Source organism: Pleuronectes platessa, chromosome 24, assembly GCF_947347685.1.
Source record: "Pleuronectes platessa chromosome 24, fPlePla1.1, whole genome shotgun sequence".
Taxonomy (NCBI): domain Eukaryota; kingdom Metazoa; phylum Chordata; class Actinopteri; order Pleuronectiformes; family Pleuronectidae; genus Pleuronectes; species Pleuronectes platessa.
In genome coordinates, this window is record NC_070649.1 from 655,603 (window position 1) to 675,000 (window position 19,398).

The window sequence follows — 19,398 nt, forward strand, 5'->3', positions numbered from 1 at the left end:
GATTATCTATATTTGATTTATTTTCATCAGTCATATTGTCTGTGTCGACCTTGGAATGAAAAATTCTAATATAAGAGTGATTTATCGATTCATTCATTAATAAGAAAACATAAAAACAATGAGCATCACAGTTTCCCAGAGTTTCATTTGACAAATGGAACCAAACACAAAGAAAGACCACAAACAACAACCGGAGAATCTGGAACAAAGGTTTTTGTCGTTGTACAAGAAAATCAACAGGAGCAACATGAAGATGGTGAAAACCTGTAAACTCCAGTCTTCTTCTCAGCGACTGCCGTTTATGTCACATCATAATATTCATAAAGATATTCGATGTGTTGAGGCAGCACAAAAACTAATTAACAAATTAAAGGTAGGGCCCCTTCAGAATAAAGCTACAAGCTCTTGACAGTCTACAGAGTCGGATCTTCACATCAAAGTGGTTAAAATCAAATTCTACGTTTATGATCAAATAGAAAAGTAAATGATGAGTCAGCATTTCACTCTGTGTTAGTGTTGCTCTGCAGGAGCAGGTAGTTTCTCTCCATCCAACAGGAAGTGATGAACGATGCCGCTCTTCTTCCTGTTGCCTGTGGCCTTGATGCAACACTCGTGTTCCCCCAGAAGGAAACGAGTCTCAGTGCCTTCGTCCACAAACTCCCCCTGAGGACACAACACATGATAATAACACTACCACTGATGATATAACTTCATTTATCTGATGTAAAAGCTGCTTTTTATTTATTTGACTTCAGACCTTTAATTTAATTTGATCTCCAGTTGAATTTGCCTCAGACTGAAGCTTCTGTCAAACTAAACTTTCTAAAACTCTGTGAGGATTAAATGAGTTTACTAAAGTTCTTATTTTCATGTTTTCATGAATAAAGTGACTCACCGTCGTCTCCATCTTCTGTCCATTGCACCAAACGTCCATTGTGTCTTTCTCTTGAGGGAAATGCAGAAGATGTTCACATCATCATCTCATTCTATATATTTGATGCCTTGTCTGAGGTTGTGAGGATGTGATGACCTTGTTGTGTGTCTGTCTCACCCAGCACCACCCTGCGGTCCTCTCCGTCCACTCGCAGCAGCCACGTCTCCGTCCTCTTCGTCCTGTTGTCCATGAACCTCTGCAGACTCTTGCCCTCCACCTCCAGCGTGTACTCGTAGACGAAGCCGCTCAGCGCCTCCATGCTGATGGTGGCTCTGGTGTTGGCCCCTCCCACTGTGAAGGTTTCCTTTCCGACCAGTTTGAACATCCAGTCTCTTCTGATGACTTCCTGTGGAGGAAGTAGTTTTATTTTTTAAAGCTGTGACATCGTCTACTAACGTGAAAATACAGAAAGTAAAAGACTCAAGTACTTTACTCACATACTACTTTGAAGTACCTTTACTGCATTTATGTAATCAATACCACTTTATACTGTGTTCTTAAAGACTAAGATACTATGTGATAAATCTGTTGATCAGCAGAGGGAGGAGCCTCAGGGCCTCAACATGGGCCTGAGATCAGATCTGAGGGGCCACACTTCATGAGGAGAAGTTTCTGAATCATCTCCGGTCTTCACTTGAAACACGAAGCAGCGTCTCACCTGCCCGTTGACGTAGACCACCCGTCTCCCGGTGGTGGTGCCGTGAGCGAAGCCGATCCTGAAGACGCCGTCGCTCAGCGCCACGTCCCACACGGCCACCAGGTCCCCGCTCAGCATGTCCTCAGTGCGTCCGTCCCAGAGTCTTCATCACCTCCTGCAGCCGAACACGAGGACGCCTCGTCCCCCTGGACTCAGCAGCAGCTGAATTAATGTAAGAGGCTTAGAGACGACACACATCTCAGACAATTAGGACACGCTGAGTTTGTGTGTTTGTTCCTCTGGTGCATTTGGATCAGAAGAAACCTCCCCATCTTCCTCATCTTCCTCATCTTCCTCATCATCAGAGCTGACCTCTGACCTCTGAACTCTGCACCAGACAAAACCAAAAACCTTTTTACCCTCAGTTTTTGTTTTTTCATCTACACTAAATCAAAGATACATAAAGGCCTCATGAGTCTCTTAAACCAGCAAAGTTTTAGTATTTTTATTTTTAGGGCCCGAGCACCGAACGGTGGGGGGGGGGGTCCATATTGAAATTGCAAGGATTTTCTTTTTATTATTATAATTTGCCATTTTGGTATTTTTCGGGGCCTTGACGCTCAAATTCGAACCAAACTTTGCAGGATGTACGAAGCCCGAAAAAGTAATTGCATTCTGGAGTAATTTAAAGGGGCGTGGCCAAATGGCTCAACAGCGCCACCTACGGAAAGCCCCCTCATTTAGCTTTCACCGATCCTAACGAAAATGAGGACAGTGGTGTATCATGACCAGATGCAGAAAAAAGTCTCTCACTGCATTATGAAAAACACAACAGGAAGCCCGCCATTTTGAATTTAGTGGCCATTTTGGCCATATTCCACATTTTTCACTTTGATGTACTTGTCCCAGGGTTTTAATCAGATCAACGTCAAAGTTTGATTACACGTCATCAAAACACCAGGATCTGTATCTTAGACATATTTAGTCCAATCGAGTCCAAACTAGACATGTAGGACAAGAGTCCCGGCCTGATGACATCTACACAGAAAACATGACTTGAAATCACAGCGCCCCCTGGTGGCTACAGGAAGTGACATGTTTTATACTTTGATGAACTGCTCCTGACTGCTTTACAATAAACAGTTCAATGAGCTCAGTCAACTCATTGGATCATAGTCAGATTATGGGACATTTCCTCAAACCGTGTAAACATTGATGTGCGGCGAAGGATGGTCCTTCGCCAAACGACACGATGTTGTCATAGCTCCACTGTTCATTGTCCTATCACCACTAAACTTCTGTCACATGATCAGAGTCCAAGCCTGAACAGCTCTATGTGTCATTATTTCCTCAGTGTCATAGCGCCACCTACTGATTCGCCATGAAACAGGAAGAACTTTGTAAATTCACTCTGCATTATCCAACAGGCTCCGAACTACTGACCTATGATCAGGATCCATATATTAATATCAGTTCAGGGTCATAGCTCCACCTACTGATCAGAGTGAAAATTAAGTTGTTGTAATATTGTCCAATTGACACAAAACTGGTCACGCAACATCAGAGCGCCTAGTTGAACAGATACATTAGTCTGTATGTGATAATAGTGATGGCGCCACCTACTGGAAACAGGAAGTAAGCTTTTTTTTACAACTATCATTCACATTGTGATGTGCTATTGATAGCGTGGACTGTAATGAGCAATTAGCAGGCAAGCATCGACCTCGCGTGATGGACACAGGAAGTGAAGCGTTCATCCTGCTGAGGTGAGACGTGTGATTGGTCATCGACTCTCCACCGACCAACAGGCTTCAACGTGTGGGCGCTCAGTCAGTGCTACAACGAGCCCTAGTTTTAATTGAATTTTATTAATAACTTAATAACTTCCTGCCCCTTTGGAACTTGCACATCCATTTGTTTAATGTTTTTGTATAAGAATATAAACACAGTATATCATACCTATTATATTCATATTATTTTGTAGATCGATGTTTAACACTACTAAGATCAATAGAGTGAATCTGCTGGTTCCTGACCTCAGGGAAACAAACACAGGTCGAACCAGTTCCACCTGATGAGAGCCGGCATCTCCCATGATGCACTGCAGCGAGTCTGTGAGACCATGAACCAGCAACTGTCACTTTCCTCAGTTTAACATCTGAACCAGGAGACATCAGAGGTCAAAGGTCAAACTCACGTCACTTATAGTAACAACTTGTTAACTATTTAAATAAAGTTAGTAAATTAAAGATTTAGCAGCTTGATTAGTTTCATTAATTCATTTTCTGATCATTCTCCATATTAATCGATTTGTGAATCATCAGAAAACTGAAGTTTATTAAATATTTCCATCTAAAATACAAAGAAGAATTTAGGAAATTATTATTTTATCACAGTAATAGCAGATAAATGTAATGTTACAGCTCTAGCGCCACCACGTGGTCAGAATATGAAACGGAAACTTTAAGTGATTAAAGACAGTTTGTGATCAGGCTCTTAGAAACATAGGGTAGAGCACCATCTAGTGGCCACAGTAAACCACTGCATTAGTCTCCATTAGTTTTATCCACATGGAGGAAGTTTCAATTAAAGATTATAAATTATATTAAATGTATTTGGTTTCTCAGGTATTTTATAATATTAAAAGGTATTAAAAGAATTCTTATGTTGAATTGATGACGATTCTCACAAACTTGAATAAAACAGATCAGTGATCAATGCGTCTTTTCTTTTATTATCAAATGAAATGTGGTCTCACCAACACACACACCAACACAATCACACACAACGTCCCCTTCAAACCACAGGCGTCAACACAATACAACAGGAAGTGATTGGAACAGAAGAATCCCTTTGATTATAAATTACACTGGTGTTCGTCAGGGAGTGGACGATAAAGTTTCACACAAACGGAGTGTCGCTAGCATCAGGAACGTGAGAAAAGAAAGAGTCAAACAGTTTGGCTTGTGACGGACGAGAGAAGGAGGTGAAGAAGAATTAAAGGACAGGAAACAGGTTAAGGCACAAATCTCTTTCATCATCATCATCATCAGGATCTGTTCTCCTGCGTCGAGCTTCATCGAGGATCCAGAAACAAACGTTTCCTGGACTTTACCTTCTTTGATTGTTTGTTCTGCAGGAAAATAACACAACGTGGCCAAAAGTATGTGGACACGTCTCGTGTGTCACCTGGAGGAGATGAACACAACAACACAACAACACAATGCTGTGATATTTGTATTTCTCTATTTATTGACTCATGTGGTTCTTCCCTTTTCTCTGTTGAACTATTAGATGATTTACTTATTTCCTGACGAGACGTCAACACACTAAACGCTGCGTCGACCGGAGACGTTCAAGCCTCTGAACGGAGACTAGATGACCTCTGGTGATTGGGTCTGTGTTAGTTTGTCTCCGGCCTCGTGCACACAGCAGCTCTGAGAACAGACGGTTCCCAGGAGGAAGCTTCGCTCGGCCCTCGACCTCAAAACCTCAAAACCTCGGGGACCAACTGGACTGTGAGAAACTGGAGAAAAGTGCGTCCACATACTTTTGGCCCTTTTGACTAGTCGACGAAAGAGGAAGCAGCAGCTTCACATCAGACGTGACAGAGGAAGTGAGAATCCTCCGGGGGAAAGTGAAACGTGAACTCGTCACTGGCTTTGTTTAGTTTGGACTTTACACATTTGGAGAAAAATAGATTTTGATGTAGTAAAAATAAAGCAGCAGACGAGCATCCAGAGATCTAGAGCCGACGTAGAGCCGACGTAGAGTCGACGTGGAGCCGCTGCTCGGGGCCGGTGGGACCGTTTGGCTCTTTGGCTCCTGGAGGTTAGAGGATGCAGCAGCGCTTCTTCTTCTTCTTGCCGCTCGGCCCGTTCTTGTCTTTGCTCTCCGACATTTTCTTCTTGCGAACCTCCCGCATGAGGTCAAAGAACACCTGAGAGGAGAAGAGGAAGAGGAGGAGGAGGAGGAGGAGGAGGAGGAGGAGAGAGGAGTTAACTGAGAGGAAGAGAGGACAGTTTCCTGAAGGCACGAGGAGAAGACGAGTTCCAACACGTCAGACATGTTTCAGTAAGAAGCTTCAGTGAGGAAGAGGAGGAAGAGGAAGAAGAAGAGTCACCTCCTCCCGGTTTGAGTCTCGTCTGTTCAGACTCTGGAGGAATTTAATAAAACTGCTTTTTAATTTAATTAAAAACCTCAAAGTTGATTCTCAGGTCAAAGTTTGAAACAGATTCAGGAGTTTGGGAAAAACAGCTGAATAGTGATGCTGTCAGGGAATTGAACCGTCACCCGGTCGTCTCACCTTGTCCACGTTGGCTCTCGTCTTGGCCGAGGTCTCCACGTACTGCACCCCCCACTCGCTGGCCTTCGCCGTGGCCTCGTCGGCAGAGACCTGGCGCCGCTCCTCCAGGTCGGACTTGTTCCCCACCAGGAGCAGCGGGATGGCCTCCTCCTCCTTCACCCGCAGGATCTGCTCCCTGACACACACACACACACACTTCCTGTTTACATCACATGACCAGCGGAGGTGAGCGTGTGACACCAGCAGGTCACGTGACCGACCTGAACTCAGACGTGGCGGTGAAGGACTCGTGCTCCGTGATGGAGAACAGCAGCAGGAAACCCTCTCCGCTGCGGAAGTAGTTGTCTCTGATGGCGGCGTAGTCCTCCTGCCCCGCCGTGTCCAGGATGTCGATCTGCACGTCCTCGCCGTCCAGCACCACCTTCTTCCTGTAGCTGTCGGCCTTCGTGGGCTCGTAGTCCTCCACGAACTGAGACCAGAAGAAGAAACTGTAACGTGGATCCACACGAAGCGGGCGGCGTCTAGGAGAAAGGGGCGGAGTCTCACCTCGTCGTACATGAACTGCAGGGTGAGGGCGGACTTCCCCACGCCGCCGCTGCCCACCATGATCACCTTGTGCAGGACCAGGGACGTCTGGTTCTTGTTCTTTCCAGAGGCCATGACTCTGGTCTACGCTGGTCCAGCAGCTCACAACTCACACTGACGACTGAGGACCAGAGGAAGAGAGGAAGAGAGGGGACCAGTAGGAACCAGAAGGGACCAGGAGGAACCAGAGGAAGAGAGGGGACAAGTAGAGACCAGAAGGGACCAGGAGAAACCAGGAGGAACCAGTAGAGACCAGAAGAGATCAGGAGTGACCAGGAGGGACCAGGAGGGACCAGAAGGGACCAGGAGGAACCAGGAGGAACCAGAGGAAGAGAGGGGACCAGTAGAGACCAGAAGGAACCAGGAGGGACCAGCAGGGACCAGAAGAAACCAGGAGGAACCAGGAGGAACCAGAGGAAGAGAGGGGACCAGTAGAGACCAGAAGGAACCAGGAGGGACCAGCAGGGACCAGGAGAAACCAGGAGGAACCAGTAGAGACCAGAAGAGATCAGGAGTGACCAGGAGGGACCAGGAGGGACCAGAAGGGACCAGGAGGAACCAGGAGGAACCAGAGGAAGAGAGGGGACCAGTAGAGACCAGAAGGGACCAGGAGGAACCAGGAGGAACCAGGAGGAACGAGAAGAGGAATCAGATGAACGTTATACAAACACGAGCAGTTTAATCACACGGATCCATGATTGTTATAAACTAATTGTAGGATATGAAAAACAGAACGTTGTATTAAATATTGATATCAGCAAACTGACTCACCTTCAAACTCTCAAGCTGTCACTCAAGCCTGGAAACACAAACAGGGAATTTACGAGTCAGGTCAAAGAACACAGTTTAATTATTTACTCTGTAACACAACAAGACAAACTGAGAATAACATTTTAATCTGTGTTATATGTATATTTATATATAAATATGATGTGTGGAGGTGCTGGCTGAGGCCCCTGAGAGCCGTGATAAGGACCCGGGGACAAACACACACTGAGCAACACTTGACTGTGACCTTTAACTGCTCTGAGTCACAACAAGGACACACACATGGAACTGAGAATTACCTGATGTCCTCAAACACATCACATGAGACATCATTGAGACAGAGACACACATACGGATTAATGACGTCACACGATTTAAACACATGACGTCACTGAGTGACAGTTTTCTCCAGGACACTCTCCAGACTTCCACAGGACCCGCCCTCTGCGTGAGCTCCGCCTCTGGTTGGAGGGAGCCTCGGGCAGGCCTCGCTGTGATTGGCCGGCGGGTCCGTCGCTCGGCTAGCTGTTAGCTCTTTAGCTAGCAGCGGCAGTTTAACGCTTCCCTGTGACGGTGACGTGCAAAGAGCGCGAGCCGCTGGCGAGGGGGGGGCAGAGAGAGACGGAGAGGAACTGACCCGCTGACGTGTTCGCGGTGCAGCCTCAGAGGAGCCGGACAAATCCTCCATAAAGAGACGAAGCGCTGAAGTTAGAGTTCAAACTGCTGCCCCACCCGGACACACACAGATCGTCTGCGCCGCGGCGAGCAGCCACTCGGAGTCTGCCTCCGTTAACCACTGGTCAGCCGCTCACACCACACGGGAAAAAACCTCGGAGTGAGACCTCGCACTGCGCCACCTCCTCTCAGAGCGAGCCGGACATCGTTAACAGGAAGTGATGTCACGGAATTCCTCTTTTCATCTGGACGATCGTTTTAACAACGGTCTTTGTTTATTTACCATTTATTCATAGATACAGTTAATACAATACATTTGTTAAAACTGATTCATTCAATTTATTAATTTGTATAAATACAAAACCACACTTATTTACTTATTGTTCATTTATTGACAGAAGAAGATCTATGGATTCTATTTTAAAACTATATTTATTTATACACTATTTATTAATAGATACATTCAATTAAATAAATCTATTAAAACTGATTTACTTGTTTATTTATAGACTCAAAAAATAATTAAACAAAAGTAAACTCTTAATTATTTGCTGTATGTATAATGCATTTACAGTTACAAATAGATGTATTAATTTATATACTTATTTAATTTAATTTCTATATGATCACTGTATAATTAAACTTCTAATTAGACATGTAGCAGCAAAAAGCCAGATGAGATTCAAATATAAATACAAATACATCTCCTGTGAAAGACTGAACACATGAAAACATTACAATAATAAATAAGGGCGAATAAATAATTACACCAACGAGAGGATACAATCATATATATTAAAATGTGTATATTTAAACCAAAAATAAACTACAGAACATAGTTATCTGATTATTGATTGTATTATTTACTGCACGTAAAGGAAAGAAACTCTGCTAAAACCAAAACTTTCTTCTTTGAATTGAAATCTCTCAAAACAAGTTGAAGTTCAGTGAATTAAAAACATAGAAGAACTTTTTTACTGTCACAACAACTTATGGATCAACCAGAGTTCTTGTGATTCCTGTATTTGGACTCAAGGTGGCGCTGTGTCATCACTTTGTCCAGTGCTGAGCTCAGCTTCGATAATGAAAAACTTCCCTGACTTTTCTTTGTAAAGGTCAAGTTTTAAAGTTTAAAGTGTTTAATATCCTCGTGTCAGCAACAAATGAAAAACAGAGTCTGAGTCTGTAAAGATGGAGACTCAGCGACTGTGACTCAGAAACAACACGTGTTATTAATCTGTGGAACAAGTGGAATGAGACAAACGGGGTCGAGTGAGGGAAGAAGACAGACTCGACCTGTTCTGAGGCCTCGTGTTGTTTTGTCTTATGATAATCAGCAGCTCAGAGGTCAGAGGTCGAGCCTGCTGCTGCCGCTCAGCCTCTCCACTGGAGCCAATGGTTTTGGACTTTTCACTAACAGATGCTGTGGACCACTGACGTCCTGAGCTGGATCTGACTAGAGAGGCTGTGTGTGTGTCTGTGTGTTCGTGTGTGTGTTTGTGTGTTTATCACTGATGCTTAAAGATAAACATTCATAACAAGAAGTCTGCAGACAACGTGTGTTCAGGAATTAGCTCAAGTGTCTACATACTTGTGTCCACATGTTCCGTCTGCAGTAACTCAGAGGATTACAGGAATCTGAAGAATAATCATAATGTATAAAGGGACTTTATTTAGATTTGAAGCCTCAGAGTTCGGACACATGTTTGTCATTATGAGTTATTTGGGTTTATTGTACTAACAGAATAAAAATTCAAGTAATTTAGGAGGTAACGGTGCGTGTAACTGTCAGGTACATGAAGTTCCTGTCCTTTACAAAATACAAATATTTAATCAACTGTAAGATTAGGATACAGATTAAAATATTCCACTTTAAATACATCAATTAGGCTCAAAGTAGAAGTAATAGAGTTAAGAGTTCGGCCTCATATGACGCCTGACTCATGCTTTTGACAGTTTTAGTTTTAAACAGAGAAACTGATCCTGATCTGAACAACCTGTAACTTCTCCACATGAAAGCGTCTGTTTCTCATTGAGGAGAAGAGACGTCTGACAACTCGTAATATCTTATAATCAACTTCTCCAAATAAAACTAAACTTTACAGAGAAACATGCTTTTTAGACTAATGAGGGTTTTGTTTGACTTGAATCTGAAACTTGAAACATTTGTGTTTACAGGGAAACTGATCCTTCATCTGAGTAATGAGAGTATTTTAGCTTAAATCAGAAAAACTGATGATTAAGTTATAATGTAAATAAACTGTAGCTGTTTTCTCTTCTTTGATCAAATTCGTGTTGAGGATCCTGTTGTTGTAATGGATCTTTGTAATATTACTTGTTATAATCTCAGCTGTAACTCTTCTGTCTTCAGGATCATAATCCAGATTATAATCTGGATTAATTTCAGAATAACTCCGAGGTCCCTCCTGGGGGAGTGCGCTGAGCCCCGCCCCCCCTCCTGATTGGCCGCGCCCACCTGAGGTTGACCCCTGATATAAAGCGGAGCAGCGCGAGGAGGCTGCAGAGTCTCAGTCAGGATGGAAGCTCCGCTCCGTGCGCTCTCTGGCACCGGCTCACCTGCTCCTCCTCCTCCTCCTCACTGCGCAGCGGCACTCCGGCAGAGCGGGAGTCCCACTCAGCTCAGGTTGGACTGAACCCCAGAGGATGAAGATGATGGTGATGATGATGATGAGCTCCTCGTGTCTGTGGATCAGAAAGTGATGGATTGAAGTTCGAACATGTTCCAGGTGGATTCTAGTCTCGCTTTGTGGAGAACGTTGCTGTCTGGACAATTTGAGCTGCTGCTCCGTGCGTGAGGCTTCTGCTGCTCCAGCGACCAGAGGAGTGAAGGAGTGAAGGAGTAAAGGAGTGAAGGACTGAAGTAGTGAAGGAGTAAAGGACTGAAGTAGTGAAGGAGTGAAGGAGAGAAGGAGTGAAGGAGTGAAGGAGTGAAGGACTGAGACCTGATCAGGACCAGAGACTCTGGTGTAACGATGTGAGAGAAGGTTTCGTGCTCCCACTTGTTCCCTGGATGAAACTAGGTGCCGTGCTCCCAGTGCTCCCAGTGCTCCCAGTGCGTGAGAGCCGAGCGCAGCGCCGTGACGCGCGGACACGTCTCCTACCTGCTCCAGCTCCTCGCAGGATTCTAAGTGCAACTCGAGAGGGAAACGCAGACTCTTGTCCTCCTCGAACAGAAAATGAGTAGCTGTCTCCTCAGACTTCTCCTCGTGGCCTGCGTCCTCCCCCCCCGCTGCTCCGCTGCGCCCGGCACCGAGGCGGAGGCGCACGCGGCGTCCCGGGATACCTGCGCGTCCTGCGGCATCGCTCAGCCCGAGGACCCGGAGTCGGGCCGGGTGAACGTGGACTTCCTGGAGGCGGTGAAGAGGCACATCCTGAGCCGGCTGCAGATGCGGGACCGGCCCAACATCACGCACCCGCTGCCCAAGGCGGCCATGGTGACGGCGCTGCGCAAGCTGCACGCCGGGAAGCTGCGGGAGGACGGGAGGGTGGAGATCCCCAACCTGGACGGACACCCCATGAGCAACGAGGTGCAGGAGGAGAACTCCGAGATCATCAGCTTCGCAGAGAAAGGTTCGTGAAGGAAACGGAAGCTAAAAACTAAATCCACAAAGTTTCACATTATCCACAGAACATATTCATATTCAGCTTTGATCCACATCCAGAGAGAAACGGCTTTAAATCATCAAAGTGAGAATCCAACACTTTGAAGATTCAGGATCTGAACTCAAATAAACTAAACTGAGGCTGAGTCACAGATTCTGCTTCAAAAGAAACTCCCCCTGATTCTAAACCCAGATTCAACATGAGAACAACAGGTTCTAACACACATTCGTCTTCATTAGTGTGTCTGTGCTGTTTGATGTGGCTGGTGAATCAGGGACACACAGTGAACTCCAGCCCTGTGTGTGTGTGTGTGTGTGTGTGTGTGTGTGTGTGTGTGTGTGTGTGTGTGTGAGAGAGAGAGAGAGACAGCCTGATGTTGACCAGATGTTGATGCAGGGGCCTGAAAACCCGCCAAAACAAGAGGCGAGCGCCTGTAGCTGCTACCTGCTTTGTTTAGAGACGCTTCAGGTCTGTTATGGTGCTGGGACCAGTGATCGGTGAGGAGAGGGGATTGAACCCAGATGTTCCGGCTCTGTTCTCTGACTCCAGGTCTGTTAAACGCTTCATTGAGCCTCACGGTGGTTCCGTGGTCTCACTTGGTCCCAGACGAGTCCTGCAGTAGAGGATCTAAAGGTGTGTCAGTCTGTGACTTCTCAAGCTGCTCCGGCTCATTAAAGCAGATTTCTTTGTGTGTTCAAACTTGTGACATTTAAAAGACACTTTAACTCGACCTGCTCTGCTGCCTTCATGCTCCAGAGAGAATGTGGGACTCCTGGCTCCTTCCCCCGTGTTGTGTTCCCTTCCCTCCAACACCCCGCCCCACACCAGCACCCAGCCGGGGGGGCTCTGCTCGGAGGTTCGCTCCCTGCTGGGAGCCTTTTAGTTTCCCATGTTTCTCTGTGTGGCTGCTGTGTTGCAGACCTTCCACCTCGGCGGCGGGCGTTTGCCAGTTGGCTGCGGGTCCGGCGCTGAGCGGCTGCCAGTGGGGACATGGCGGGGCGTCAAGCCCCAGAGGAACAACCCACTGGGGGGGGGCTGAAAGGAGCAGGGCTGAAAGTGATCAGTGAGGCCACCTGCTTCGCCCACGTGCCTCCGCCCGGAGGCCACGGAAACATCTGCTTTCCACATCCACCAGGGGCTGCTCCGCGTCTGAGCCTCCTCATGTGTCATCTGCATCGAGCGGCAGTGTTTGTGACTGTGTTGTTAGTGTGTCTGTGTGTGTGTAAGTGACGGGTTGTGTTGAATCAGTCGCCTCAGTATAAGGTCAGAGCTTTTGTGTGGGTCGTCGTGCAGCCTGAATGCAGATTGACGGCCTGAACCCTGCAGCCTCGCTCCCCATTACTATTCACTGTGTGTGTGTGTGTGAGAGAGAGTGTGTGTCTGTGTGTGTGAGAGTGTGTGTGTGTATGTGTGTGTGTGTGTTCCAGGCTCCATAAAGGTTAGGTTGTGAGTTTCAGTCAAAAACAGTTTTGCTGAATTTCATGAACTCAGTTCAGTTTCTGTAACGACAGTAAAACTGACTCCAGGTCAGTTCAGCAGCTTCATCACGTGTTAAACATGAAGTTTAGATTTATTACATTTTAATTAACTTTTAATTAACTGCTTGAGAACCGATGGATGTTTGAACCTCATTTAAAAGCTTTACTCAGAAGAGGAGTTAGAGGAGGAGTCAGAGGAGTCAGGAGTCAGGAGGAGTAAGGAGAGGAGTCAGGAGAGGAGTAGAGGAGTCAGGAGAGGAGTCAGGAGAGGAGTCAGTTGAGGAGTTGAGGAGTCAGAAGAGGAGGTAGGAGAGGAGTCAGTAGAGGAGTTAGGAGAGGAGTCAGTAGAGGAGTTAGGAGTCAGGAGAGGAGTCAGAAGAGGAGTCAGGAGAGGAGTCAGGAGTCAGTTTAGAAGAGTCTGAAGAGGAGTCAGGAGAGGAGTCAGTAGGGGAATCAGGAGAGGAGTCAGGAGTCAGTTTAGAAGAGTCTGAAGAGGAGTCAGGAGAGGAGTCAGGAGAGGAGTCAGTTGGGGAGTCAGTAGAGGAATGAGGAGTCAGGAGGAGTCAGTAGAGGACCGAGGAGTTAGCAGAGGAGTCAGTAGAGGAGTCATGAGTCAGGGGAGTCAGGAGAGGAGTCAGGACGAGTCAGGAGTCAGGGGAGTCAGGAGAGGAGTCAGGACGAGTCAGGAGTCAGGGGAGTCAGGAGAGGAGTCAGGACGAGTCAGGAGTCAGGAGGAGTCAGAAGAGGAGTCAGTAGAGGAGTCAGGAGAGGAGTCAGTAGAGGAGTCAGGAGAGGAGTCAGGAGAGGAGTCAGTAGAGGAGTCAGTAGAGGAGTCAGGAGGAGTCAGGAGAGGAGTCAGTAGAGGAGTCAGGAGGAGTCAGGAGGAGTCAGCAGGAGTCAGGAGGAGTGAGGAGGAGTCAGAAGAGGAGTCAGAAGAGGAGTCAGAAGAGGAGTCAGTAGAGGAGTCAGTAGAGGAGTCAGGAGGAGTCAGGAGGAGTCGGTAGAGGAGTCAGTAGAGGAGTCAGGAGGAGTCAGTAGAGGAGTGAGGAGTCAGGAGGAGTGAGGAGGAGTGAGGAGGAGTGAGGAGGAGACAGGAGGAGTCAGGAGGAGTCAGGAGGAGTGAGGAGGAGTGAGGAGGAGTCAGTAGAGGAGTCAGGAGGAGTGAGGAGGAGTGAGGAGGAGACAGGAGGAGTGAGGAGGAGTCAGGAGGAGTGAGGAGGAGTCAGGAGGAGTCCTGTGTGTCCTGGCCGCTGCAGCAGCAGCTGAATCTTCTCAACATGGAGCTTTGATCTCCACTCTTCTCTTTCTCTGTCACACTCGTTCATTTGCCTGGAAGTGACTCCATGTTTGTCAACCAGCTGATCATCACAGTTTATTTATCAACAAACATTCACAGAGAGAAATCAAGACATAAATATTTGCTCAGTGTGGAGCAGCTGACTTCCTGCTGATCAGCTTCTATCGATGGTGTTTGGTTATCTCACCGTGAGGAGTCTGCTCCTGAGGGACGCTGTGGACCAATCAGCTCCTCTCAGACGGATCTCTGCTCCTCGCTCCTCTCAGGCGCTGGTTGGACCACGTCACGGCCCTTTGAGCCGTGGGGTTGATCCCTGCAGTTTAGAGTCAGCTTGATAGAAGAGGTGGTGACGGAGGAGCACCACCCGGGGACGTGCACCTGCAGCTCCAGCTCTGTTTGCGTGGTGCAGCCACTTGTATCACTGTGGACTGGTGAGCTGTGATGCTGAGTAACGGCTGGAGATCAGCTGCTCTCGTGACAGATGAGGTAACTCTCCTTCTGAACTTCTCAGTTTGCTCCCTGAGAGCGTCCACCTCCTCCTGCTGGACACCCTGCTGAGAGCAACTGCTCAGCCGTGAAGTTCATCCGCTGGACGCTGGGTCCTCTCCTGTGATCTCTCACGAGCTGTCAGTCTGAATTCCTCCCGGTCGGCTTGGCTCAGGGTTCAGGAGATCCAGACCTGATGAAGAACTCTAACCTGCTTCACCTGGCAGCTGCCAATCAGAGTTTCAGGTTTCTAGAGAAACAGCTGAGAGTTGCTTCAGTCCTGATTCTTCAAACCATCGAGACGTGAAGCAGCTCAGATAAAAACTTCTCTTTCTGATTTAGTTTCAGATTCTAATCTTTATTCCAAGCAGCTGCTGGTTACCAAAATAAAAGCCTGTGATGGTTTGCAGTCGGTTGCAGAAGCAGCTTCTGAGGAGGATCCTAGTTCCTTTGTCTCTGCGTCTCCTGCTGTGACCTGTGGACACAGTTGAGCTCCAGATCTGGATTTGGACCTGAGCGCTGGTTCTCCTGTCAGGACCGACGTGCACCGTCCTGTCACCAGGTTCTGTGACGGAGGCCGAGTCCCACTTTGTTGTTTTCAAAGTGTTGCACATCTATGAAAGGTTTGGTTCCTGTGTGGTTAACCCGTGGCTCTGCTGTGTTCTTCCTCCCCAGACGACCTGGTGACCTCCAAGTCCAGCCTGTTCTTCCTGATCTCCAGCGAGGGGAACCAGAACCTGTTTGTGACGCAGGCCACCCTCTGGCTCTACTTCAAGCTGCTGCCGGCTCCGGGGGAGGTGCGTGGGCGGCGGAAGGTGACGGTGAAGGTGTACTACCAGGAGCCGGGCCTCAGCAGCAAGTGGAACCTGGTGGAGAAGCGGGTGGAGCTGAAGCGCAGCGGCTGGCACACCTTCGTGCTGACCGACGCCGTGCGGCTGGTGTTCGAGAAGGGCGACCGCCGGCAGAACCTGGACGTGCGCTGCGAGGGCTGCGAGGCGGAGGGCGTCAACCCCGTCCTGATCAACCACAACGACGAGTCCCACCGGCCCTTCCTGGTGGTGCAGGCCCGGCAAGCCGACAACAAACACCGGATCCGCAAGAGGGGGCTGGAGTGCGACGGCAGCAGCAACCTGTGCTGCCGCCAGCAGTTCTACATCGACTTCCGGCTCATCGGCTGGAACGACTGGATCATTGCGCCGTCGGGCTACTTTGGGAACTACTGCGAGGGGAACTGTCCCGCCTACATGGCCGGCGTCCCCAACTCCGCGTCGTCCTTCCACACGGCGGTGGTGAACCAGTACCGCATGAGGGGCATGAGCCCGGGCTCCATGAACTCCTGCTGCATCCCCACCAAGCTCAGCACGATGTCCATGCTCTACTTCGACGACGAGTACAACATCGTGAAGCGGGACGTTCCCAACATGATCGTGGAGGAGTGCGGCTGCGCCTGAGCGCCGCTAACCCCCGTTTATTTAAGGTGGAACTGAAGAACTCGACTGTAAACGATTCACGATGTTACAACGGAAGATGAGTATAGAAACAGAATATTTATGGACGAAGGACAAAACATGAGCACACACAACCTCATCCACACATATCCACACCCCCTCATGTATGCCTGCACAAAAACAACTTGTATATATATTTATGTTTGTTGATATATTTTGTTATATTCTCTGGTGGACACGATTCCGTCTCCTTCAAAGGGACGTCAGCAGTTTCCAGATCGCTAAGAATCCACTTTGGACAAACAATCAGCGTCTGAAGTTCTTGGTTGAATCTTGGAAAGCAAGGATCTGCTCTGTTCCACGACCTTCTGGCCTTTACCGAGCTGTCAGCCTCCATGTTAGACGTGAAGGTGTCGGGAGCCTTACGCCCGGGATCGAACACCCGGGACGAGCACTGACCACGTCCCTCCAACGTACAGCACTTCTGTTTTCTGATTCACAAACTGTTCCACCATTAAATGGCTTCAGGCACAATGTTCACACGAGAACGTTCAACGAGGTCTCAGTCGAGAAACCAGGAATCGATCGTCCAAACGTACGACTACAGGAGAACCTACGATCTATGAGAAGGTTTCTCCTCTCGGCCACGCAGTGTAAATAAAGATGGACGACGCGTCTTCTCTTCCTCTTAACAGAAGTGAAGCCGAAATGTCTCGAATACGACGGCGGCCATCTTGCCCCCAAAGAGTCAGAGCAGTAGTATCGAGGGCCCGCCCCTTCAATCAATCCTGAGTCAGTCTCAGCTGTCAATCATGACGTCTCAGCCCATTTTTATATCAATTAATGAAACAATGTTTGAAGAATATTAATTTAACGTTTACTTTGATTTGGTTCATGTCCCATCTGCTGACATGGAGGAGGCTTATAAGTTATACTGCAGCCGGCCACCAGGGGGCGATAGAGAGGATTCGGCTTCACTTTTGGGAACTGTCATGTCGTCCATCTTTCTTTCTTGAGAACACAAAATGTGACACCGCCCGTCCACTCTGAACAAACATGGTCTGGAGGTCCAAAGCCCTTGAGGGCCGGGGGTTCGATTCCCTCCAGTCGCTCCCAACATCTGTCATTTCAGTCAGTGAAAGTGAAAAGTTGCCATATTGCTCGGTTTAATGATGGTGCAGCTTGGCACTTCCCCGACGCACTCTTTGATAGCACTTAGCAGATTGAGATGCCTTTAACGAGCCCTAGGTGGCGCTGCGCCGCCCGCGGCCCTGATCAGCCAGAAACAAGTGCCGCATGAGCTATGCAATGTAGAGGACAAGCTGAAGGGACCAACTATCACCAATACTTGAAACGTATGAGTGGCGAGCAGGTTGGATCCCGGAGGAGGAGGAGGAGGAGAGGAGGAGGAGAGGAGGAGGAGGAGAGGAGGAGGAGAGGAGGAAGAGGAGGAGGAGGAGAGGAGGAGATATATAGTTGGACCAACATTAAATATATACAGATCGACTGAAACTTCATTAAATCAAAACATCCATTGGCTGTTGAAATGATATAAACTTTATGAAAAGAGGTGACGGATAAAAACAAGAATAAATCACATTCCCACATTCTGATGAGAATTAAAATGATTGATTTTTAAATTGTTAAAAACTGCAGTAAAACAGATTTATTCTCTTCTTCTGTCAGAGTTGTAGAGTTTTAGAGTTTTAGGGTTTGATCGCTGGTCCCCGTGGACGTCCTGTCAGAGACGTTTAGCACCGTAACACACTGAGACACACACTGAGACACACGGAGACACACTCTGAGACACACACTGAGACACACACTGAGACACACACTGAGACACACTCTGAGACACACTCAGACAAACTTTGAGACACACTGACACACACTGAGACACACTGAGACACATTTTGAGACACACACTGAGAAACACAATGAAACAATCTGAGACACACACAGAGACACACACAGAGACACACACTGAGACACACTTTGAGACACACACTGAGACACACACTCCAGGTGAAACTCCTCCTCCAGCGTTCCGCCCTCCCTCTCTCACCGCCTCGCTCGCCCACTCCTCTCTCTCACTTGTTCTTCAGAGCGAGCGGTTGTTAGAATATATTTACACTGAGGACGTGTGTGAATAGTAAAAATAAAAAATAAATAGAAACTGCCATTGAATAATGATAAAAAAAAGTATTTTTATAGAAGCAAAAATTGAGCTCTGTTCAAATGTATTATGTGGAGTCATGAACCAAAGAGGCCACGAGGTTTAGCTGTTGTTGTAATGACTTTGTTCAGAGGCCTAAACACTGTATCAGGGTATTAATCTCAATCCATAATCTGCTTCTTTTCTATTTTCTACCTTCACATGGAATATTTCATATTTTTTCATCAAATGACCTTCTTCTTCTTTTTGTTAGCGCTTGTTCCAGAACCGCTGAGGGTGAAGCTGGCGCCATCTGATCCCTGTACAGTCCATGTAACATACGAATACGCTTTTGAAATATTCTGTTCTTTGTTATTGTTGGAAAATAAATTTCTTATTACCAAACGTGCGGACGTGTTGTTGTGTGGTGAGTTGGGACTGGAGCTCCCAGTCAGAGGAGCACTGGAAACCACAGGCAGGCGTCACCTCTGGTGGTTTCTGATCCACACGTGTCCACACATTTTGTCCTGATTCCACCGGGAGACGTTACAAAGCCACAGAAACGCCCTGCTGCTCATTAACCGAGGCCACGGGCTCTCTCCTCACTGATTGCACATCGTCTGGTGTCATATTCCAGACACCAGGAGGATTTATCACCGGAGCTGCTCTCAGCCCCGAGCTGCTGATCCTGAAACCTGCTGAGGACGAGGACTCGTTTATGAGACGACGCTGCCAAACGTTTAACTGCACAACGATGCACACAGGACTAACTGCTAAACACTCACCATGACAAGTCATCACACACGCTGACAACTGATTCATGAGTTAAAGCAGCTTCAAGGATTTACTTTATTATATTTCACTCTGCTGGGTACGAGGTAATTTAGATAAAAAGAAGCCTAATGTTACAAATAATCCAAAACACCTGATTAAAGAAGAAACAAACATATTACTTCTCTTCATTGCCATATGTAAAAGTATTTTTACGTATGTTTGAGTTGCTCA

General features: G+C 47.4%; 3 protein-coding genes across 3 annotated transcripts; 1 reads left to right on the forward strand and 2 right to left on the reverse strand.

The window, feature by feature from the left end:
- Positions 1–183: 183 nt before the first annotated feature.
- On the reverse strand, positions 184–1,709 carry LOC128431314 (fas apoptotic inhibitory molecule 1). Its single transcript, XM_053417594.1, has 4 exons — positions 1,593–1,709; positions 1,052–1,280; positions 896–945; positions 184–663 (listed from the first exon to the last, which is right to left on the reverse strand). The coding sequence occupies exons 1-4, from the start codon at positions 1,707–1,709 to the stop codon at positions 511–513; spliced, it is 549 nt and encodes a 182-aa protein (XP_053273569.1). The 3' UTR covers positions 184–510.
- Positions 1,710–4,278: 2,569 nt separating this feature from the next.
- Positions 4,279–8,088, reverse strand: LOC128430951 (ras-related protein ralB-B). The gene is made up of 6 exons (XM_053417096.1): positions 7,868–8,088; positions 7,234–7,261; positions 6,424–6,583; positions 6,138–6,346; positions 5,878–6,052; positions 4,279–5,511 (listed from the first exon to the last, which is right to left on the reverse strand). Exons 3-6 carry the CDS (start codon positions 6,535–6,537, stop codon positions 5,404–5,406), a joined length of 606 nt encoding a protein of 201 aa, XP_053273071.1. The 5' UTR covers positions 6,538–6,583; positions 7,234–7,261; positions 7,868–8,088; the 3' UTR covers positions 4,279–5,403.
- Positions 8,089–11,087: 2,999 nt separating this feature from the next.
- On the forward strand, positions 11,088–18,798 carry LOC128430952 (inhibin beta B chain). The gene is made up of 2 exons (XM_053417097.1): positions 11,088–11,496; positions 15,466–18,798. Exons 1-2 carry the CDS (start codon positions 11,103–11,105, stop codon positions 16,239–16,241), a joined length of 1,170 nt encoding a protein of 389 aa, XP_053273072.1. The 5' UTR covers positions 11,088–11,102; the 3' UTR covers positions 16,242–18,798.
- Positions 18,799–19,398: the final 600 nt, after the last annotated feature.

Excerpts from the sequence above, each read along its gene's own strand:
- LOC128431314 (XM_053417594.1), bottom strand. The coding sequence starts at position 1,709 with ATGCTGAGCGGGGACCTGGTGGCCGTGTGGGACGTGGCGCTGAGCGAC. Across the intron at positions 946-1,051 it reads GGACCGCAGGGTGGTGCTGG|AGAAAGACACAATGGACGTT; the intron begins GTGAGACAGACA and ends ATTTCCCTCAAG. Across the intron at positions 664-895 it reads GACAGAAGATGGAGACGACG|GGGGAGTTTGTGGACGAAGG; the intron begins GTGAGTCACTTT and ends TTGTGTCCTCAG.
- LOC128430951 (XM_053417096.1), bottom strand. The coding sequence starts at position 6,537 with ATGGCCTCTGGAAAGAACAAGAACCAGACGTCCCTGGTCCTGCACAAG. Across the intron at positions 6,053-6,137 it reads ACCGCCACGTCTGAGTTCAG|GGAGCAGATCCTGCGGGTGA; the intron begins GTCGGTCACGTG and ends TGTGTGTGTCAG. Across the intron at positions 5,512-5,877 it reads CGAGAGCCAACGTGGACAAG|GTGTTCTTTGACCTCATGCG; the intron begins GTGAGACGACCG and ends TTCTCCTCTCAG.
- LOC128430952 (XM_053417097.1), top strand. The coding sequence starts at position 11,103 with ATGAGTAGCTGTCTCCTCAGACTTCTCCTCGTGGCCTGCGTCCTCCCC. Across the intron at positions 11,497-15,465 it reads CATCAGCTTCGCAGAGAAAG|ACGACCTGGTGACCTCCAAG; the intron begins GTTCGTGAAGGA and ends CTTCCTCCCCAG.